This window comes from Galeopterus variegatus, unplaced genomic scaffold (genome assembly GCF_000696425.1).
Source record: "Galeopterus variegatus unplaced genomic scaffold, G_variegatus-3.0.2 Scaffold4582, whole genome shotgun sequence".
NCBI classification, from domain to species: domain Eukaryota; kingdom Metazoa; phylum Chordata; class Mammalia; order Dermoptera; family Cynocephalidae; genus Galeopterus; species Galeopterus variegatus.
The window spans coordinates 79,104-103,557 of NW_007730693.1; the positions used below are offsets into that span (position 1 = coordinate 79,104).

Sequence of the window (24,454 nt, forward strand, 5' to 3'; positions counted from 1 at the left end):
GATGATCCCTTGGTATAGAGTTACTGTATATGCTGACTTTCTTCACTGAAAAGCTCATCCATTAACTTAAACTTCCAGGTCACTGTAGCAGGTTCTTTAAACACTGGAATTTTTCTTTTAATGTTAATTTTTATATGTGCACATTTATATCTGGGGGCTTTACAAATATGAATATTCATTTTTTTTCCTCTACATCCCTAGTATGTTTCATATTTCCTTTATACTTAGTATATACTATCCTATAATACAAGATTTTAGGATACTGAGGGCATTTAGTTATTTGCCCCAACAAAAAAGACTCCCAGAATGCTGTGCAACAGAGTTCCTTATTTGGTATTTAATATTCACTCCTTTCACTTTTATCTGTCTATTCTCCATGATGTACTCCTCTAAGATACACAATGGTTTTCGTGACATGGACCACTTATTCCTGGGAAGACCAAGTTATCAAGTTGTCAAATTCAGGAGCACACGTAGCATCTTTTTTAGACTGAACACGTACTTCTATTTTTCAGTGCAAAATAGAAAGATGCTTCTGAGATCACATAACATATATTATAAAAGTACCACTGAGGTTACAGTAGCTTTTTGAAAGTATGTGTAATTCCTAGTCAAAAGACAAAAGCAATACAATTCTTCATGCAGAGGGTACTAAAATTTTTTCATTAAAAAAGGAGTAATAGTTTGATGATGAATCAAAGGAACTTTTTTCTTACAAAAGCAAATTATAAGTACTCTGTAACACCAATAAGGCTTTTCCAAGCTTTCCTAACCTTAGAGTATGATTCTCATCTATCTTCAAGAGAGCTGAGATTCCTGAATAAGTCTTGCTGTCAATATTTCAAAAATCTTGTCAAGGCATCTGAGGGTCCCATTAATTTTTTACCTAGCATATCCAGAAGACAGGGATTTCAGAGAGTCATAAAAATCTACCACAATTTCATTCAAAGGGAAGAGATATTTAAGCATAACTCTATTTTGATCAATAAATATCATATTCTTCTGAACTGCTCTTCGAGCCTAAAAAGGAAAGAAGAAAATGTTTAATGATAACCTACTCAAATACTGATTTAAACTAATAAAGACAAATATCAATTACCAAGTTACAATCCTAATAATAAAGAGTAGGCAAAATGAAATTTTTTTTAATGGTCTAGTAAAAACGTGTGAGCAATATTTATAGGGAGAACTATTTTCTATTTCAACTACATTATGCTTGCTACCAAAGCTTTTACTCCTGTGTCCTTAGCCAACAAATTTTCCTTGAGCCAATTTAACTTTTTTAATTACAAAGTATTTCATTCAGCAATAAATATAACTACAGATAAAGTCAAAAGTACTAATTTCTTGTTTTACAAATAAAGAAAGTAGGTCCAGAGAAATTAAGTGACTGATCAAAATTACAATCTACTCTGTGACAACAGAATTAAAACTCAGGTCACCACTTGACACACTTTCCAATATGTGTCAGAATACGCATATTTCAAATAGGTATTTTTTGAGGAATATGATTCTATACTCTTTGTGGATTACTTCATTTATTACAATGTGGCAAGAACTAATGCAAAATAGGGAATACTTTCCAATTTAAGGTCCCTGAAGTATAATCTTCTTTCAAACTGTATTCAATTTCACATACTCAAAAAGGCTAAAATTAAATTCAGTGTGCTCAGCAGAGAGAAAGGTTTCAAAACCTGAGCTAGGAACCTGTTTAAGAAGACTGAAACCTACTTTTGTATTAAACTGTATTACATTTATACCTGACAAAGCATCATTATTTTTCCAGTGAATTCATCTGGTGTGATAATAGTGCCCAAAACAACTGGCTCCAAATATTCTGATACTTTTGATTTATCAGGGAATTGTGCAGGATTGATGATTGTAATTTCTTTATCTCTGTATTCCTAAAATTAGAAAAATCAACAACAGGTAAAAAGAAATCAATATAATAATCACTGTGTTTCTTAAAAATTTGCATCTACTTTACATTATACAATTTATTTTGTTATTGAATTTGTTGAAATTCATAAAAACATAAGAGAATCCTAAAGCTCAGAATATTATCTTAGCATGCTTATTTTTGGGGGAAAAAAACTCCAATTTTAGTCATTTAATATTAATAACAATTATTAATAAATAATATATTCTGGTTATTGATGTTTACTAAACACATTTCATGGTCCACTTAGAAAAAGTATAATATAATACATTTTAATCTGACTCTTATAAGCCACTATAACAACTTTACTAAGTTAATTTTGTTGGAAAATATTTACAGACGCCAAAGTTAGTATTTGTTTAAAATGAACAGACTTTCACGTAGATGGAATACAATATTGTCTCTATCATTAATGGGAAATCTAAAATTTCCCACAGCCACAAGAATGCACACTTCACTTTTTATAAGATAAATTATAACCAAAATTATATTTTTCATCTTTGTGCTAGATTTAGGACAGTATTTTTATTACTAATTCTATTTCTTACTATCAGTAATAGGCTATTTTTGATAATGTGGTGATTGTATGAGGTTAAGGATAACATTGTATAATTTAGTTTTCAAAAAGGTCCTCCATAACTAGCTGTAAATAATCCAATTTTTATTACTACTAATGAATCAATAATTATTTAATTAGTTTTAATCGCTAGTCAGCTACTGGTATACTAAAAAGTTTCTCTTGCATTCTGCATACATACTGATTTGTTTAGTTTTCCCTTTTATGCTAGTACAAAACAGTATTAAATAGTATAGTACCTTTATCAATTTCGCTGATGAAAGAACAGCTTTATATGGAACTGTAGGAGTTGTCAAAATGACAGAAGCATTATATTCTTGCTCTAGTCGCTGGTTGAAAACTTCCATATGCAGTAGTCCAAGAAATCCCAACCTGGGAGAGGAAAAAGCCAAACTCCAAAATGTTTATGTCCCACAGGCTCTGTTTTCTTTGATGAGCATATTATTACTTTGTAGGGGAGGGGGTAAAATGAAGAATCATTCAAGCTATTCACATCGTGATTATATGCTAGCATAATTTAATTAAGATTAAAATTTTCGATTGGTGATCTTTTCTAAACCCATATAAAATTTACACATAAAACGTGAATCCACGGTGAAAAATAGGCAGATATAAACTTTTAATTCACTTTACACTGATATGAACTTAACTCCAAAAATGTTGAAGAGCAATGCACCATTTAAACTTTACTTTCCTATAAAAATGCGACTCTACAAAGTGAATGAATCTTACCTCCAGCCAGCACCGAGGGCAAGGCTACTATCCCGATGAACTGTCACACTGGAGTCATTTAAAGTCAATTTTTCTATAGCACTCTTCAAGTTATTATATTCGGACTGGTCTACAGGGTACATTCCTAGGGACATAATGATTTCTAATTATCCCATGTGATATGCTGCCTACAGACCAAACTTAATATGTAAATGTAGTGCTTTTAAGTTACTTTCCAATATTTTACTGACCAAAATATTGGTGTGCTAAAAATCTATGAATATTAAATTAAATTGGCTTCAAAGTATCTTGTAAGTCATTAGCCTTAATGAATATGCAACTGGATTCACACTCCAAATAATGTTTTTGTTTTTGCAAAAATATAAGGACAAGAAAAACAAGAACCATGGGAATTAGCCCTATTAGGAAAACATATTGTGTTTATTTCAAAAAACAAACGTGCAAGACATTCTGCAACCACAAACGAAACTCTATCAGTAGATTAAAAACATTAGTAGAAATGAAAACTACACTGAACTCCTAATTCTTTAGGGCAGTATTAAAACCAAAGATAAATTTTACTTTTTGTAATTCACTGACAAAAACTATGGGAGTTACTACTGATTCATCAGATTCTCTTTTTTCTGACACCTCTGAAGTTCACACCTCTCAAGTCCTCCAAATCCAAATGACTAACTTCATCTAAATGTGGGAACAAAAAAAGTTCATAATTCCTAATGAGTGAGAAAACGGAGGTCTAGATACCCAGCTCAGAGTAACCTGATGACCTTCTACCAGGTCTTCCTTTTTCAAATGTATTTAAGAACACACAGTAGTAAAAAGTTCTGAAGTTATACATACTTTAGGTGACACTATTCTGTCATGTCTATATGAGTACATTATGACATTAATGGCCAGCTAAGAGGAGAGCACTCAGTAAATATCTGATAATTAGTAATAAAAACATCTAATTAGGAAAATATTTCAAATATAATAAAGGACTTACTCCCTAGAGAAACAAGAAAGAAATTCATACTACCATGCTCTATCAGAGTTTGTTTCTTAAGAACTTAGTCCTTAAGGAGTTCTAAATGATCTCCTATGTAAAATTTTATCATACATATGAAACTATAAACTGATATATAAACAGCACACAAACAAATGCAATGTATCCTGCCATTAGCAGTTACTTAAAATAACCAGACTATATTTATCTTTTAGTAATTTTACTTTCATCCAAGAGACTTTTAGTTTATATATTCTGGCTTCAACCTTTGAATTTGCGAGCTCCTCACCTGCAAATACCATTGGTTTCGCTGATTTAAACCCAGGCAAGGGCTCCACTGGTTGTTTATGTAAATATAATGTATCTCCTATTTGAGCTTCAGTGACATCTTTCATCCCAGCAATCAGATAGCCCACCTGTCCTGCATATCTAAATAAAATTATTATATGCAATATTTACTGCTTTAATGTTTCAAGTGCATGTTTACAATTAGTTCTACCTTCTGAGGAAACTATCACACACTTGCCAAACAAAACCTCATCAAACTAAAATTAAGTGCCACATATCAATTCTCAAACTCTAAGGCCTATCAGGAAAAGAACACATGATGTCTTACAATTCATTTCCCAAGGACCTCCGCACCATAAGCCTAAGACCTTCTTCATGACTCCGCCCATCTTTGCAAATTAAAATTAAATTAAACCTTCTAAAATGTAATATAAACACAGTGAAACTGTAAGTACAGAAGCACAGTACACTACTTATAATGTGTATTTTATTAATCAGTTATATTACAAATGTTCTTTTAACAAAGAAAAAAGGGTAAATTTGTAACCAAGCAAAAAAACATGAACTCTCAATAAACCTGACATCTATTTCATGTTCCTCTTGTAGGAAAAGAGCAAATTCTGAGATTTCAGAGTTTTACCTTGGTTTACAAAAAAACATTCCCTATAGAGTACCAAACTAATTTACATTTAGGATGAAGTATAAGAACCTTAAATGAAGATGTGATAATATTCAACGAGATTTCAGAGTCTTACCTTGGTTTACAAAAAAACATTCCCTATAGAGTAACAAACTAATTTACATTTAGGATGAAGTATAAGAACCTTAAATGAAGATGTGATAATATTCAATATATAATCACAAAATATAAAAAGATTTTGGAAATATTTCAGTAAAGTTAAAACAGATGTTCTGACTCAAAAAATGTAATGAGCAATATAATGCTATTTTAGATATACAACATTAAACCCTCAAAGGTAAAATGTAATACGTTAACTTTTACATATGAGGCAAAAGAACCTTACTTAGCTCAAACTATGTGCCCAAGGTCATGTCTCATCAATACCTAACATGGAGTAGGTATTCAATAGATGCTTCATAAGTGAATTCAAATCTATTTTTCTAAAGCATACTATCTTGCTAATCCCACTCCTCATGAAGTTTAATCATGGTTTTCCTACGAATTCGACACTAAAGAATTATTAAAGTTTCCATACTAACTTAGGTTGGAAAATCTAGTTATAAAGAAATTTAATAAATATTGAAAAATTATACCTGATATGGATATGGGTGGAGGGAACTAATTCTGTCACTGCCCCATCAAAAATATCAATATAGGACCCAATTAACCTTGGGTCATAAAATTAGTTAGGACTAGTCATGCAGAATAAAAAGATATCGATTTTATTTTATATCCATAGAAGTTTCTATCATCGTTCACACACAAAGATTCCTTTTGACAGAGAATTTGCCATACAGTTGCAATAAATAATAATGTTTTTTTTTTTACGTTTCCAAATTGAGGTCATTGTAAATATATCAAGTTGAGAAAGAGGCAGAAACAGAAACACATAGAAATGTATATTAATTACAAATGCAGATTACTTACAATTTATGAGTTGAGTGCTCATTAGGATTCAAAATTCCTACTTCATTAACTTCATATGTCTTTTGAGTGTATGCAGATATAATTTTATCTCCTTTGGAAACCACCCCATCAAATAATGCTACATTGGCTATCACACCTCTATATTGGTCAAAGGTGGAGTCAAATACCAAAGCTCTCAGGGGATTTTTGCGATGCACTTTAGGACTATTAAATATAAGGCAAAAAAAAAAAAAATACATACTAAATTAAATCTTAAGGAAATGGCTGCTTTCAACTTAGACATTATGTTTAATATATTCTAGTTCTTGAGAAAGGTCAATAACTAACAGCCAAAATAAAAGGATCTTTTTATAAAATACAACATATTAGACTTAATTCAACCTCCAGTTTTAAATGAATTACCATTTTTAAAACTTATGAATATAATTTTCAGTATAAAGCAAAAAATAATAATAATTGCCAATATACTTAAATCTCTTTATTATAATGATTGTCAAGAAGAGATCCCTACCATCCTTGCCTTTTTTTTTTTAAATTATTTTACTGGACTGTATTTGCCTTCTATATATTACTAAAAGCAAATAAAAATTTATTCTCACTGACTATGGAGTATTTGCCATATCCACAAAGCTAAAATAACAGAATAAATTAATGGTCTTTCAACTATTAAATATAATTGAATAGTATAAAAATAGCAAAATACTTACGGTGGTATTCTTTCAATAACTGCCTGAAGAACACTTTCAACATTTGTTCCAAGTTTAGCAGATATCTAAAAATATATGTGAAAAAATAAGCATTTAAAGTTAAGACTATATTTTCCTATCCTGACAGGTGATTTATAACCAGAAGAAAGAATTCTATTTTTTTTTTGGACCGGTAAGGGGATCATAACCCTTGGCTCCGTGTTGTCCGCACCATGCTCAGCCAGTGAGCACACCGGCCATCCCTATATAGGATCCGAACCTGCGGCCTCGGCGCTAACAGCGCCGCACTCTCCCAAGTGAGCCACAGGGCTGGCCCAGAAGAAAGAATTCTAAAAGTTATCAATTTGTTTGAAGACTACAGCAAAAGGAAAAACAAAGCTAATAGTATACTGACAAATACCTCTTTCCATTACAGTTAGGTTGTTCTATGGTTCCAGGACTGACTTACAAAAGCATTCTGATTATGGTGTTGAAAAAGCAGTGGACTAAAAGTTCAAAATATCTGGGTAACAACCATGTCTCTACAAGGAATGTATGAGTTTGACCAATACTTATCTCCTTGAGCTTCAATTTCCTCACCTGAAAAACTAAATGATTATTCATATTCTGCCTAAATATCAAAGCTGCTATGGATAGAATAAACAATATATTTGGATGGCATGCAACTATAAGGCATATTACCATTTTACTGTTCTCACACTGAAAAAGCAAGCCAAGACTCAAACCACATGCCTACGACTGACCTTTGTCATCATCAGTAAACGGACTCTCTGAAATCTTGATTTCAAAACCCACTCCCTGAATATTATTAACTTTCGAACTCAATCTAGACCAGGATTTTTCAACTGCAGCACTACTGACATTTTGGGCCAGGTAATTCTTTTGGGGAGGCTGTCCTGTGTACTGTTAGGATGTTCAGCAGCAACCAGGACATCTCATCTACCCACAAGATGCCAATAGCACACTTCCCAAGTTGTGACAACCCAAAATGTCTCCAGACACTGCCTTATGTCCCCGGGGGGCGGGAGGGGGCGACAAAACCAGCCCCCACTGAGAATCATTGCTCTAGACTCTAGTACTTTCTTTGCAATAGTCCTTAACTTCTAATCTATTGAATATACTACTTTACATGTTATCCATTCACCACCACCTCCCCGCCGCCCCCTGCCCCTGCCAATCTTTTCCCAGCTGGGACTCCAAGGTCCACTATTTAAAATTACTCTGTACAAACACTTTCTATTCTCTCCGTAACGTCTCTACCTCAACCTTGACTGCATCCAATTATGTGCTTTCTCGATGCCTATATACAGAGCAGCTTAACATTACTGGAAGAAAATCAAATAAATGGTCTGAGTCACTTCTTGTGAATTCATGACCACAAAACTAAATGTGCAATTAACCCTTCCTAGCCATCCCAAGACATGACTGACCCCTAGTAAATTCACATCACCACTTAGTAAGATTATTTCACACCACCTTCCTTTTCAACCCACACATTTTCCACTCTGGCAAATTCACTCTCAGTTGATGACTTTGCTTCTTATTTAATTAAGGAAACAAAAAAATCCTCCCTCATCCACATATACAAACCTATCTGCACCATACCCACAACTCTTCTGCCTTCTCTTGTTAAAATCTGAAAATTATCTCCATTTCTCTGAAAAACCAATCCTTCCATACTTCTATTCTGAATCCTATCCTCTCTCAAGTCCTTACTTATATCACTCTAAATTGATGATAATATGGTCTGACTTCTGGGACCTCTTCTCTAATTACGCTTTCTCCCCTGGGAAATCACATCCATTTCCATGGCTTTAAATGCCATATATACACTAGTAACTCCTAAATATCCATGACTCAGACCTTTCCATGAATGCCACAGTTGTTTACTTATGCAATATCTCTACTTAGATGTCTAACAGCCATTTCCAACTCAGTAGGTCCACAAAGAGCTCTTTTATTTCCCCCCTAGATCTTTTTCTCCCCTGGTCCTTTCCATATTAATAAATAATACCATTCAAATGGCTGGTCAAACCCAAAGTCTCCTTGATTCTCCCCTTTCTTTTACTTCCTTACATGTAACCCATCAGCAAATCTTATTATACCTAAAAAACACACATCAAATTTATCTTTTTCTCCAGTGTTACCACCACAGTCACAATAATGGTATATCTGTGCTACTCCTGCTAGTTAGTTTCCCTGTATTTCTTCATGTGCCTCACTAATCCATTTTCTACAAGGCAACCTGAATGGTAGGTTTATTTCCTTCTATTGCTTTAAAATCCTTTCATTATCTTAGAATAATTTTTAAACTGTTTAGCACAGCAAAATTGTCCCAGAATGACTTGATTCCTGCAACTCCCTACAAGCCATCTTGTCCAACTTGCTTCCTTTCTGTTCCTTAAACATGCCAAATCTTGTACTAAGTTAGGACCTTTACACTTAACTCTCTCCTCTTCCTACAAACCTTTTCTCAAAACTCATCATTCCTTCAAGTCTCAGTTTATCAGAGAAGCTTTCCTTAGGTTACTTCATTGTCACAACACCACTATGAGAAATAAAGTTTTTTTCCACTGTTAATTATGGTTTTTCACCTAGAACAATATAATTTATTGAACAAATTTCCTTGACAACATCTGTCTCATTCAATAATTCCTATGCATACTTCTTTATTTACTTATTTGCTGACTGCCTTCCCAAGCAGAGAGGCAGGGGTCTTGTCTGTATTGTACCCTAGTTGGCACATAATAAATATCTGAATGAATTTTGTGAAGATTAAAATCAGAATAGTTAATTGAACTTTAACACAATCCAAGATAAAAAACCATAATTCCAGTTGACCACCTTATAATGATAACCCTCTTTGTAATAAAACCATTAAACTCTATGTATTTACCCATGAAAAAAATTACTTTTTAAAGTTACTACCAGGTTATATGTAATCATCCATTGTATTTAGATTATAAAAAACAAATGAAAAAACACTTCACTACCTAAAACTTGCTATTTCAAAAACCAAATGAGACTGACAGGAAAACATTATATGGTTGCACTGACAAATTTAATATGCTACTGTACAGCACAGCAGTTTGGCTGTGGCTCCTTAGCAGGCAAAACATCATTTGAAAGGTAAATAAAAATTCAAATTTAAAATGGTGCCAACTTTGATATAAATAAAATCTATTGTTTCCTAACATTACTATAGCCAGTTTTATTATAAAACAGCTTTCTATCAGTTCCAAGAATGATCTGTACAAATGCCTTGAATTAGTTGGAACCTACTCTTCAAAGACATTATTTCCATATAGGCAAAATGGCATACAAGAAATAATACCGCAATGAGTTTCAGAAGGTTTATGTTTTAATTCTGGCAAACTGTGCTAACTAAACTTGTGATCTTAGGAAAGTGACAAAATCTATGAGCCTTAGTTCCTTTAACTATAACATAGCAATAATTTCTATATGTCCTAACAATATAATATAATCCTCTGGTGAGGATCAAATGAATAACTTTTATATAATAATACATTATATAATATTTTATATAATAGTAAAATAACTGTAAAACCATAAAAGCATTATACAACATGAGGTTGTCAAATTCTGTGAAACTTCACTTAGGCCAGTTACCGGAGATTTTTAAAAGTATAACCAATAGTCTTCAAAAAAAGGTATTTTACCTTAATACATTCACCACTTGGAATATCAAACACTTTTTCAATTTGTTTTTCAACCCGTTCAGGATCTGCATTCTTCAGGTCTATCTTAAAAAAAAAAAAAATCCACTATATTAATATAATAAAAATAAAGTGTACTATGTATAATGTGTACTATACTATGTACATATTGTGAATACAATTAAAAGCTTACCTTCGCTAAACTGATGCCTCTATGATTTCTTTTCAAAAGTGTTAAAGTAGTCTATGTATAAGCAATATAATTTTAACAAGCATGACTACTGAAAAACAGAAGTCAGGCAGCTGAGCATGCAAAAAATTTAAGCAGTTAGCTTACTCAGGGCAGTAGAAGAGTTCAGTAGTAATTTATCAATTAGTACCATGCGAACTGATTTTAAAAGTTAACATAATATTAAGTCTGACAACAAGCTGTCTTACCAATGGGCAGTTTTGCTTCTTTTAAATTTAACTCCAATATCAAGAAATATAATTTAATGCAATGTAAAGTTCAAAATTAAGATTCTTAATTTGTTAATTTTAAAATATGAAATGGAGATTTATAGACAAGAGCTCAGTTTAGCACTGAACTGTTATGTTTCATGTGCTGTACTGTTGCCTCGCAGATCATAAGCTCCTTTTCTTTTCCTTTGCATAGTTTAGTATACCAGACATGTTTTATCTGCCCTGCTTCCATGAAGTGATACCTTCTCAACTATGTGCAAGGACATAGGGATTTGAGTTGCAATTCTATCACATGCAACTGAAAGAGTTAAATCTCACCAATATATTTAATAAATAGCTGGAGATGTCTCATATTAAAAATAGTACACCTGATATTTAAATACTAAATATACTTTTAGAAAGTGAAATAATAAACAGCATTGTCATCTCATTGTAATTACCTTGTTTATAACTGGAATTACTGATAGCTGTGCTTCAAAGGCAAGAAAGAAGTTTGCTACAGTTTGGGCTTGAATACCCTGCAAATGTCAAGACACAAGATAATGAGATGACCATTCTACTATCTACCACAAAATTCTTAAGTGAAGACCATTCCATAAATCTCCATCAAAACTGAGTTTTTGCATCACTCTAATAATAAAATTAAACAAAATGCCATATATCTGCCTTTCCTTCTTTTCACTCCAGCTTATACCTTTGGGGCCAAAATGAAGATCACTGATGATAAAGCAATAACCACACCAAAAGGGAGAAGCCAACAGACACTCTACTAAGTTCGAGATAGGGAGTCTCAAGCACAGGTATAGGGCAATCTGTGGAACCTACACTTCCATACATCTGGATCATTCTCTGTGATAATTACTGTAAGTTCAGGAAGCATTTTTGGTGGGTTTTTTTTTTTGTTTTTTTTTTTTTAACATATTCAACTTTTATTTACATTTTTGGAGGGCATTCCCTGTGCCAGTTTTTTTTTTTGTTTTTTTTTTTTTAACATATTCAACTTTTATTTACATTTTTGGAGGGCATTCCCTGTGCCAGGAATTGTTCAGGCATTGGAGACACAAAGATGAAACATGGATTCTCAAGGACCTCAAAGCCTAGCAGAAGACACAGTCATGGAACGTAATTAAAAATGCCCAGTGCTACGTATATAAGGTAGAGATTGAGTTTCCCTTGCAAGATCAGGAAAAGCCTAACATAAGCACAACAAATAAACCCTTCAAGTTTTGAATGAAGAATTTGCGAGAAACCGAGATATATCAAAAGCTTACTTTAGTATACCATAGCTTTTATAGTCATCTGCTGAGTACGTTTTTATAATTTTTGTTTATACCACAAAAGAATTTGGTAATGTTACTGATATACTAAAAACCTAATGCTTTCCAAATTATTGCCTTAAAATCACCTAAAATGATCTGAAAACTAAAGACGTGGTTTTCAAGCTCTGCTAAAAATTAATATGGAAACTTCAGATTAAGAACTGCCAAAACTGGTGGGAGTTTTTTTGGTTGAATGCATTGATAATCCTACATCATACTTCAACAAAAAATAGAATTGTTTGAACAATTCTTCTGATCAGCTGAAAACATTCAAAAGATGAACTAGTTAATTCTACTGAATGCTTTAGTGTAACAAAACTTCAAGTTAACAGGACTAAAGCATATTATTTTGGATAAGTAATATATCTATTTTTTTCCAAACATAAAAATTCTATGTCCAAAATACATTTTAAGGAAAACCTTTTGAAACAATGAAATTGGCATGTCACATCGTATAAAATGAAAAATACCTACCTCATTTGCATCGACCACCAGTAAAACACCCTGGCAAGCAGAAAGTGACCTGGATACTTCATAACTAAAATCAACATGGCCCTGAGAAACAAAAATATTGATACCTCTAAATGTTAGCTGTAATTTTCTTTAGGGAGGGGCATTACGGCAAATCTATTGACTTGACTTGATAAAAAGTAGTTAAATATAGGTTTCTTTTTTTTTAGCCTGCATTTTGAAACAATTTATACTAACACAGGAACACTGAGAATAGCAAAAGCAAAGGTCTGTTTAATTTCTATAAAAAAAAATTAAACAGGGATTTAATGCACTATTAATATAAGACTGACTTTAACAATACATGCAAAATTAATATTAAACTTACCGGTGTATCAATGAGATTTAAAAGGTACTGTTTTCCTTCACAACTGTAAAAAAGAGATGCTGTCTGTGCTTTAACAGTGATTCCTCTCTCTCTTTCCACTTGCAATTTATCAAGAACCTGCTTATTATTCTTTGTTTTATCAATTGTCCCTATAAACAGAAACACATTGATATTTTCTGAGCTTTAAAGAGAATACTACATATAAAATTAAAACCAAAACTTAAGAGAGTATGGTAAAAGCAATTCGCAATTACTCACTGCCATCGACTTAGGCATACAATATAAAATGAAAATACCTGTTAGTTCTAGGAGCCTGTCAGCTAAAGTACTTTTGCCATGATCCACATGTGCAATGATACTGAAGTTTCTAATATTTTCAACAGGAAATATAGACATATCAAGTTTTTCCTAGAAAGGGGAGAGAAATGTCACATTTAGGAGCATAAATTTTGCATAATATGAAACAAGTATATTAATTCAAAGAATATTCTTTTAATCTTCTTTGAACAATTTCATTTCTAGAATTTACACTGTTTATACTTCTGACAATAAAGACATGTAAGGCTAAGCTCATATTACAAAAAACATATTACAAGAGGACTCATCAAATACATCAGTTTCCCAGTCAAAAGTGACCACAGCTAAGTAAACATCCCTTACTTAATATTTCCCCCACATGTAGAGCTACTCAGGAACCGAATTTATTTTCATGAATGGAAAACAAAAGGTACCTAGAACTCCTGAATGGTGTGAGAATGCCTTGTCCAGCAAAATGTCTTAGGGCAAAGGAGCTACAGAAAAAGGTGAAAGAATGAAAGAAAATTCCCTGCTCCTGTCACACCTTTTATCATGAATCAGATCTATTAAAACATCTTTGTTCCTAATAGAGACTTGAAAGTTTTAACTTAGATAAAACTTTATTACTTTGCAGATTTTCTGAAGAGGAAAAAAAAAGATCACATCAGCAAAAAAAAGGGCTTTTATCACTCAAAATCTTAAAATATTTCAAAACGAAACCTGTTTTTTAGTGCACACATCTCTAAGATTTTACTGACACATCACAAACTGCTGAAAATTAGTATTCAAGTAAAAAATAGAAGAGTTTTGTACTTTAAATATATCATTTTTTCCAATCAAATATATTAAAATACAGTTGAAAGAAATTCTGGAAAAAAAAAAAAAAACCATCTAATCCTGATGTTTCTCCTGTAGGTTTTTTTTTTTGTTTTTTTTGTTTTTTTTTTGGCCGCTCAGTTCAAAGGTATACAGAAGTGCACCATTTTTAAGAGCTCTGAATTTATACAGATCCATTCTTAAAACCACAGGCATTTTAGAAAAAAAACAAAGTTGATTAATTACACATAAAATCTTATTTTTCCACTGACTCCTAACTTTAATTCAATTACTTCACTTTTCTGCCTAAACTGTATCCCTTCGCAGTTATCAGATAGTGTAGTTTTTACAATTGCTGGACCCCCTACTTTCTCCAACCACAAGAACAAAAAAGTCAAAATTACACAGGTTTGCTCTGGCTGAGGTAAAATGAAATAATAAGGTAAAACAAACAGAAACTAAGACAGACCCAACACTTGCATTTTAGATATCGGACTGAAAAGTTCCACGCCTTACAGTACTCAAATGCCGGAAATAGGCACTGGATGTTTGATTAGTATCTCATTCAACGAACACAGGGCAGAATCACAGAAAGGTCAAGGAAGCAAACAACTTGCAAGAAAATAAAAGTTATACGAGCAGCTTCCTCAGTATGCTTTTATGAGAATTGAATAAATGCACGGCAGACATCACAAATTAGGAAACCTAGGGAGTTCAGTGACTTGCCCCAGGTCACACTAGCGAGCCGTGGGGGATCAAAATCCCTTTACAGAATCCCAGGCTGGGTTCTCGTTTTCAGGATCGCACGGAACACCCTCCAAACTTTCCAAACTTTTAAAACATGACCAACTGGACACCTAAGGGGCGATCACCTTCAAGCCTGCAGAGCTGGAGAGCCTGTCGGAAGCCCGGAACTCCGCAGGAGCCCGACCGGTTGGCGCGGGCCGGGGTCCGGGCAGAGCCATATTCGCGGCCCCGGTGACCCACGGCGCCAGCGCGCGTCCGAGCCACCAACCCCGGCCCGCGAGGGTCCACATGCCCCCCGGCGACGGAGGCGTCAGGAGACGGGCCCGCGGCGCTACAGCGCCATACCCCGTGGCTGTTCTCTCGAAGGCGCCCCCGGTAGGGCTCGATGGCCTGGACTCAAGCAGCCTCTCAACAGCACACAGAATGCGGCGGCCAGCGCTGCCCGACCAGCGGCTCTGGCGGGACTCGGGAGCCGCGGCGCAGCTATTTGACGTCCACACGTCGCACGACGTCGTGACGGCGGCCCGTCTCCCCGGGAGACACTGGAGCGGTCACGTGATTGTGGGCTTTCCTTCTCTTCCCTAACATGCGGTACGTAGTGACACTGTAGCCCAGCTTAGCTTTTATTGCGTGCTGAGCGCAAGGCCGATTCCTTTGCGTTGTCGCTTTCCATCTCCCTATGGCCACGTGATTTGTGTGCTGTCAGTTCCCTCGAGCCACCTCAGGGAATCCAGACCGACTGACTTGTCCAAGGGCATAAAGGGAGAGAGGGAGGAGCCTGGTGTGCAGCCCAGCTAGTCTGATTCTCAGGGGTGCGGTGCCCGTTGCTCCCCCACAGCCTTAAGGGAGAACTGGATGAGGAGCCCAGGTTTAAGTCATGGAGTAAAGATGCTATTATTAGCACAGCATGGGGACTTAGCTTCCTACCTGATGGCAAAATAATGGAACTTCTCAAATCTGTTAGTTGCAATATATTCCTCAGGTTGTCAGTGATTGTGCTGATATAGAAGTGCGTCTAAAAGGAAATGCGAAGTAACATTGACTGAAATAGTGAACTCGATACCCTAGGAGAGGATCTGGAGAGGTTGCACAGCCAACCTCAACCCACCCTACCTTCTCCCAGATTCTTGACTTTGCCACAGGAAAGAATACAAAAGCAGAGTCACAGTAGAAAGTGAAAACAGGTTTAATTTAAAGAATAAGAAATACAGATTTCACGGGCAAGTGCAGCCTAGCTCCAGAAACTGAGTGGCAGCTGCACCAAGTTTAATACAAAAATAGGAAATTCATACTTCATAGACAAAGTGCAGGCTGGCTCCAGAGTGAACAGCAGCCTGCTAAAGGCAAATTTAACACAAAAAAGTGATGTACACACACCTCACAGGTGAAGTAGGGCTGGCTCCAGAGAGAATGCTCAGCAGCCCTGCCTTCTTCCTGGATTCAACTTTTATAGCTTAGCTATCTGCATATATTCATGATATCTAATGAATACTCAACTAAGGGGGTGGTTCTCAGTTATGTAACATAGCCTTGCAAGTGCTAATTGGTCTCTTTGGAGCATGCTCCTTGCTCAAATTCTATCACATGTACCCAATACATTTAGACTATTCTAGGTGCTCTCTAGCACCTCCAGTGGAAGGCCATTCAAGGGATAAACTCCTTTTTACTGAGCATACTAGGCCACTGAGACTGCATAAGTCTGCCTCTTGTGTCTCAGTCTCCACATGTTGGTACCAAAAATAGGTGCAACGGGAACAGTAGTTCAGGACTCAGAGGAGGGGCTTGAGTCCTAGGGGAGTGGCTTGAGACCCAGGGGAGTGGCCTGAAACCTGAACCCCAGCGGAAATTGAGCACCTCCTATCTCAAACCCAGGAAAGTTTTGGCGAGAAGTGAATGTGGAAAAAGCTTCCATCCTGAAAGCCTAATGTCTCCATCATCTTCAGGTTACTACTTCACCAAATGTTTACCTTGGAGAGCAAGAGTTCTGGCAAAGTAAGAATGGAGGATACAAACATCATCTCATCATATCATCATGCATTTTATCCTCATTGATTTTCACCATATCCTGTCAAAGATTAAGAAAGTCAGACACTAGTTAAAGTGGTAAGGACAGATTTTAAATAGTGATACTATTGAATAGGGAGGAGGGTCCAGAGTGAAGTAAACTGCACTTGATTTGCACAGAAGTGACTGCATTTTAAAAGGAGAGTGAGGGATTAAGGAGGGGAAACAGCTGGGCTTGACCATAGTCAGGGAAGTGGAAACTTACAAAAAACAGGGAGGATGGGTGGAGGTTGGTCATTTGAAACCCATCTGGGTTTACTAAGGGTGCTTATGGAGTTAGGTTCCTACACTCCCCCACACACTGAGAAACAGGTACTATCTGCAGATGTTGGCTGGAACAAACAGTAAATTACTTTGTGTTGGGAAGATAGAATAGTTTACACCTCCTATCTCAAACCCAGGAAAGTTTTGGCGAGAAGTGAATGTGGAAAAAGCTTCCATCCTGAAAGCCTAATGTCTCCATCATCTTCAGGTTACTACTTCACCAAATGTTTACCTTGGAGAGCAAGAGTTCTGGCAAAGTAAGAATGGAGGATACAAACATCATCTCATCATATCATCATGCATTTTATCCTCATTGATTTTCACCATATCCTGTCAAAGATTAAGAAAGTCAGACACTAGTTAAAGTGGTAAGGACAGATTTTAAATAGTGATACTATTGAATAGGAAGGAGGGTCCAGAGTGAAGTAAACTGCACTTGATTTGCACAGAAGTGACTGCATTTTAAAAGGAGAGTGAGGGAGTAAGGAGGGGAAACAGCTGGGCTTGACCATAGTCAGGGAAGTGGAAACTTACAAAAAACAGGGAGGATGGGTGGAGGTTGGTCATTTGAAACCCATCTGGGTTTACTAAGGGTGCTTATGGAGTTAGGTTCCTACACTCCCCCACACACTGAGAAACAGGTACTATCTGCAGATGTTGGCTGGAACAAACAGTAAATTACTTTGTGTTGGGAAGATAGAATAGTTTAATCAGTCCCCCTTGCCTTAGGCCTGGTTGGGGGTGGTGCAGCACATTCTTTGTAAATAAGTCATGCGTGGGTGGAGTTAGTGTGCCTGCCAGCGCTGTGGCTTGGCTGGTATCTGCCTCGGGTGTGCGCTACATGCAGCCATGCTCTCCAACCTACAGCTTCCAAGGACCTGTTTGCCGGTTACCTAGCTCACAGACCTGCTTGTGAGGGGTCTGGTGACCCTGCCTGGTGTGTGAGGGGTCTCGGGACCCAGCCTGGTGTGTGAAGGGTTTGTAACCCAATCTAGACAACAGGCTTGAGGGGTCTGTGAGCTCCAGACCCAGCCCTAGCTCGGCAATTGGCCCAGTTGGCAGGATTACGGGCAGGTAAAAGAGCACAACACTTTGGAGGCCTTTAGCTTTCCCAGAAAAGAGCTTAAGGGCTGGAGTCACCATCTTAGGGATGCAGGCTTGAGCTATTAGAAATTATCTTAGTGTTTGTTCTGATCTTTTAATACAAGTGTATGGGGGTGGAAAGTGTGCAGATGAAATCATTTGGGCTGAGACTCTGTAGTTTTTATAGGACAAGGTTGAGGCCTTGCCCAAAAGAGGGCTCATGGGAATCTGATTAGACTTTTGTCAAGGAGAGTCTCCTTATCAGCCCTCATACTGCACATATATGAATTTTTTTAATTAACTCACCTTTTAGATGTAAATTAATTTGTTTTAAAGAAAACTTGGTATGACTATCATAAGTTGAATAAGCACGATGACCTGTCGAAAATAAAAAATAAGTAAATGTAAGTGTAATGAATAAAAATGTGATTCAATTTACGGTTTCGTCTCTATTGATTAAAAAAGGAGGTTAGCAAGCATTAGAGAAGAATTTTAAAATATTAGCACCTGAGATTTTTCTCTTTTACCTAAACAGAAGTATTGAAACAAAGTTGAAAGAAAAGCTTTCTCTATATGATTCAGTGTCCTTCATGCTGTGTCTATATCTGACGTAAAATTTTCATAGTACCCCCACAGTTATTCGTCCCACTCTTTAGGAATACTGCTATTTTGTGATGCTGCCATATTTCCCAACCTACAAATAAAAAATATTAGAAAAATACTGTGTATACTAGCTGTGTGTAAGGTAATGTACTAGCTGTAGAAACTCAGAGAAATTAAATTGTTTAAAATTCCATAATAGGTACATGGGAAACATCTGTATGGAAATTCAGATTGTCAGAAACCAGAGCTCATTTCTGCAGTACCTCAGCAGCACAAGTTTATTTATAATTCGACTTGGGAAGAAAAGGGGGGTGGAGTCACCAAAGCTTCAAAGAGGAGGTATCTTTTCTTCAGTGCTTTGAAGTAGAGCGTGCCTTGAAGTAGAGATTTTCCCAAGGAGATAACTGGAGCCTAATCAAGCAGAGGGAGGATCGACAGCTTAACACATTGTTTTGGTTTCCAGCGCTATTCTACACACTTTGTACATATCAGTGCTTTGAAGTAGAGATTTTCCCAAGGAGATAACTGGAGCCTAATCAAGCAGAGGGGGGATCGACAGCTTAACACATTGTTTTGGTTTCCAGCGCTATTCTACACACTTTGTACATATCAACTCATTTAATCCTTATAGCACCCTCTAATGCAAGTACTCTTATTACTTATACTGTACAGATAATCTGTGAATATTGTAGCCCAGGCTCTTTAAATAACTGCCCAGAGGCACACAGTTAGTGATGAAATAGGGCTGTGAGCCCCAGCAGCGTGGCTCTAGAGCTGTACCTTTAACCACTCAACTAAACTCTGCTTGGCTGAGCAAGGGTACCAATGAGTAAAACATATGATATATACGGTTAATAGATGCTGGAGGAACACGGCCAAAATTCAGAATGTTGGTATTTTATTTGAGGCAAGGATTTCTGAAGAGCTCACATAACTTAAAAACTCACAAGTCAAAATTCATTTCCCCCTAAGAATGAACGTATAACAGGCAGATTACATTCTTACGTAGTGTATTAATCCACAACTATTGTATAGGATTGATGTTTTGAAATATATTGAAGGGTATATTAGTTTGCTGGACAAAGTACTACAGACTAGAAGGCTTAAACAACAGAAATTTATTTTCTCACAATTCTGGAGGCCAGAGTTCAAGATCAAGGTGTCAGCACAGTTGGTTTCTTCTGAGACCTGTCTCCTTGGCTTGTACATTGCCACCTTCTTGTTGTGTCCTCCCTGGTATTTCATCAATCCATGTCTGTGTCCTAATTTCCTTTTCTTATAAGGACACCAGTCATATTTGAATTGGACCCACCCTAATGACCAGACTTCATTTTAACTTAATTATCTCTTTAAAGACCCTATCTCCAAATACAATCATATTCTGAGGTCCTGGAAAGTTGGGTTTCAACATATGTATTTGGAGGGTGGAGGGGACACAATTCAACCCATAATAAAGGGAATGAAAAATAAAAGCATAATATATAAATGATAAGTTTATCATCTCTAAGTTCTGTTTCAAGGTTATTGACATTGGGGAGCATTTTTAGCACTAGCAATACAATTAACAATGTTTAAAATAACATAATAGTCATTAAAAGCACATATGCAATTTTATAGCATATTTGTGTAATGTCAACAAAGGACCTCCAGTATTGCTGTTAGGCAGCTAAAATGGCGCCACCATGTGTCTACAGTATAAAATACAGCTTAGAATTTATTTTTTAGGCCAATTTTTTAATTCTTTTGTGATTTATTTTCAGACTTTTATATTTTTTCAACTTTTGGACATAGATTGGGGCTTTATAAATACTTTTACATCACAAAATAGAAAGTGTTTGGGGGAGAGGAAGAGAAAATTGGCATGAGTTATACATGGAAAGAACAGTGTGAGACAGTTTGTGAAAGGACTTGAAAAGGGGCCTGCTAGTTAGCTTTCACCATTATCCTGAGCAGAAGCCATTATAAGTAAAGAAATAACACAGGTGTTTTGCTTTAGGAAGCTTACTCCGACAATGGTGTGTAAAAGAAATTGAAAAGGAAGCAAATTAGGTGATGAGAGAGAGAAGGGGAGGAGAGTTTTCTATTTTAATAATCTAGGTGAGACACGGTATGGTCCTGAATGATCAGTGACATAGAATGAGCATGAAGGGGAGATTGATAGACATTTGGGGGATTGAATTAACAGGGTTCATTTGGTTTAGAGAGAGAGGCAGGAGTGCAGGATAACTCCAAATTTTCTAGCTTTGGTAGATTGAAGAATAGCATTAATGTTTACCAGAATGTTAAACTTCAATATTTAATGTGCAGCACATAGTTATAAATGGAGTGTGGGGGGAAAGTTTAGGGCTAGAGTTCTGGAAACGATCTGTAAAATGATACTGTGGTGTTGGGTGAGTTTTTCAAGTCAGAGAGTAGGAAATAAAGTTGTTGAAAGAAGACAAAAAAAGACAAACTCAACGTATTTTATTGTACCCTCTTGTGAAATGTAAGAAACATCCTTGAGGACAGAGAGTAGCTTGTACCGGTATATGTTTACATTTTTTGGAAGTTGCCCCTAAGCATCTGTATTAGTCAGGGTTCTCCAGAGAAACAGAACCAATATCCACTTTTCTCTTCAATCCATTATGCGCACCATTGTCAGAGGGAGCTTCCTAAAGCAAAATATGATGTGTGGTTTCTTTGGTTACAATGGCTTCTCACATTATCCAAGGCTTTTTATGAACTGGCTGAAATACTGTGTGTGTGTGTGTGTGTGTGTGTGTGTGTGTGTGTGTGTGTGTGTGTGTGTGAGAGAGAGAGAGAGAGAGAGAGATTTTAAGTAATTGGCTCACGCAATTATAGAGGCCAGCAAGTACAAAATTTGTAGGCTAGGCTGGCAGGTCAGAAATTCAGGTAAGAGTTGATGTTTCATTCTTGAGTCTAAAATCTCCAATATCTGCAGGGAAACTCAGACAAGATTTCTATGTTTTAGTCTTGAGGCAGAATTCTTCAGTTTACCTCTTTTCTCTCACCTTTTACTATAAGCAGCAAGGAGAAACCGGACTGCATCTTCAATACTTTATGTTAAAATATCCTCAGCTAAATATCCACAATCATCACTTACAAGTTTTTTCCACTCAACAGAACACAATTCAACCAAATTCTCTGTCACTTTAGAACACAGTTCACCTTTTCTCCAGTTTCCACTAACATGTTTCTTATTACTGTCTGACTCCTCACCAGGAGCACCTTTAACATTCATATTTCTGGCAACATTCTGATTATGACAGTATACATTTTATCTAAGATAATAGAAGCTTTCTCTGCAGCTCTCCTCTTTCTAAGCCCTCAACAGACTCTCCTTTAACATCCATAATTTTATCAACAATCTCTTCAAGGCAACCTAGGCTTTTTATGTCATGCACGTCCAAACTCTTTTATCCTCTATCCATTACCTAATAACAAAGGAACTTTAACCGTTTGAGTTCTGAGACTCAAACTAAGAATCAGACTGAGAGTGTTTTATAATTTATGGTAACTTGTAAAAATTACCTAAAATTAGCCTTAAATCTAAGGACTCTTAATATTAACCACTTTTAAAGTATTTATGTTCAAGAAAAAAATATTACAAACCCAAATAATATGAATAAATACTTATGTGCCAGATTGTTTTTTGAAAAAAAAGAAAAAATGGTCACAGCAATGTTTTTTATGCAACTTACTCTCTCCAGAACCTGGCCACTACTCCCATTGTATTAGTTTTCTATTGCTGTGAAACTAATTACCACAAATATAGCACCTAAAGCAATACAAATTTGTTACCTCATGGTTATGTAGGGCAGAAGTCCAGTATGGTTCAGTTCAGTTCTCTGCTTAGTATTTCACAAGGCTGAAATCCAGGATCTAGTCAGCTGAACTTTTACCTGGGGTCTCTGGGGTAATATCTACTTCCAGGTTCATTCATGTTGCTGGCAGAATTCAATTCTGAGATCCCCACTTCCTCACTGGCTGTCAGCCAGGGGCAGCTCTTGTCTCCTACAGATACTTGCATTCCTTGGCACATGTCCCCCTCCATCTTCAAGCCAGCCATAGTAACCCAATCTCCTTTGTGTTTCAAATGTATGACTTCTGCCACCAGCCAGAGAAAACTGCTTTTAAAAGGCCCATGTGGGGCCAGCCGGTGGCGCACTGGAGAGTGCGCCGCTTGGGAGTGCAGCGGCGCTCCCGCCGAGGGTTCGGATCCCATGTGGAGACCGGTTCCCGCTCACTGGCTGAGCATGGTGCGGGCGCAACACCGAGGGTTGTGATCCCGTTGCCGGTCCCCAGTACAGGCGTGACACCGAGGGTTGCGATCCCGTTACCGGTCAGTAAAAAAAGACAAAAAGGAAAAAGGCCCATGTGATTATTTTAGGCTATGCAGGTCATCTTCCTGTCTTAAAGCCAACTGACTAGAGTCCTTAATTATATCCCTTTTGCTAAGGCGATGCCCAGCATCAACCACCAGACATATGGAGTAATTAAGCCTTTCAGATGATTTCAGTCCTCAGATTCTGAATTACCATAAATTCTGCCAAGCAGAGCAGGGAAGAGCTCTCTCTATCAGCATGGCCCAAATTGCAGATTCCTAAAAAGAAAATTTAATGTCCTTCTTGTTAAAATTTAGTAAGTTTTGAGATGGTTTGTTATGTAGTAATGGATGTATAGAACAACTTATGTAGAAATATTTATTTTAGTTTGAGAAATCTTCATTCCTTCATTCATTATTAATCACTCAACAAATATTTTCTGGATGTTTGCTATGTGCTATACACTGTATCAAGCCATGGAAATGCAAACATGAAATACATATGGTTGCAGTACTGAAAGGATTCACAATCAAGGATAAAAAGGCTTTATATAAAAGATAATATTATAATGCTATTATTGCTATGATAGAAATATGGGCAAGGTATAGAAGAACAGGCAACTTCTACAGTCAGAGGGTGGTGGTATTAGGAAAGTCTTCTCATGGCAAGTGACAGTAATGCTTATTTAAGCACACTGATAAAGGACTTACTATATGCCAAGTGCTCTCCTAAGCACTTTATAAATATTACATCAATTAATTCTCAAAACCACCTTATAAGTAGGTATTATTGTCCCTGTTTTACAGATAGAGATACTGAGTCTTAGGCAGGTTAAATAATTTGCCCAGGTTCATAAATAGCATGTAGCAAAGTGCCATTCAAGCACTACCTGACAGATTTTAAAACTATTCCATTGACCACAGACTTATACCCCTAAAATGGGTATCGAAATATGTGTCAGTTTTAACTAGGATGAGAGTTGAAAATGGGGGGTGGCATTCCAGTTGGAACGTCCTCCATGAACAAAGGCATGGTACATGTCAGAAATAGCCAACACTTCCAGTTTGCAGAAATTTAGAGTTTGGCAAGAGATGAAGCTGAAAAAAGAAATTAGGAGCCAGA

The 24,454-nt window shown here is 36.2% G+C and overlaps 1 protein-coding gene across 1 annotated transcript in view; it reads right to left on the reverse strand.

The window, feature by feature from the left end:
• Positions 1–15,365, reverse strand: part of GUF1 (GUF1 GTPase homolog (S. cerevisiae)) — a 22,584-nt gene extending 7,219 nt beyond the window's left edge. The window contains exons 1-13 of the mRNA XM_008587900.1: positions 15,119–15,365; positions 13,430–13,541; positions 13,134–13,282; positions 12,770–12,850; positions 11,417–11,494; positions 10,518–10,601; positions 6,838–6,902; positions 6,131–6,334; positions 4,523–4,662; positions 3,249–3,372; positions 2,756–2,888; positions 1,761–1,904; positions 887–1,020 (exon numbers count right to left, since the gene is read on the reverse strand). Of these exons, the coding sequence (XP_008586122.1) occupies positions 887–1,020; positions 1,761–1,904; positions 2,756–2,888; positions 3,249–3,372; positions 4,523–4,662; positions 6,131–6,334; positions 6,838–6,902; positions 10,518–10,601; positions 11,417–11,494; positions 12,770–12,850; positions 13,134–13,282; positions 13,430–13,541; positions 15,119–15,283 (1,613 nt within the window). The 5' untranslated portion in view covers positions 15,284–15,365. The remainder of the gene's footprint in view (positions 1–886; positions 1,021–1,760; positions 1,905–2,755; positions 2,889–3,248; positions 3,373–4,522; positions 4,663–6,130; positions 6,335–6,837; positions 6,903–10,517; positions 10,602–11,416; positions 11,495–12,769; positions 12,851–13,133; positions 13,283–13,429; positions 13,542–15,118) is intronic.
• Positions 15,366–24,454: the final 9,089 nt, after the last annotated feature.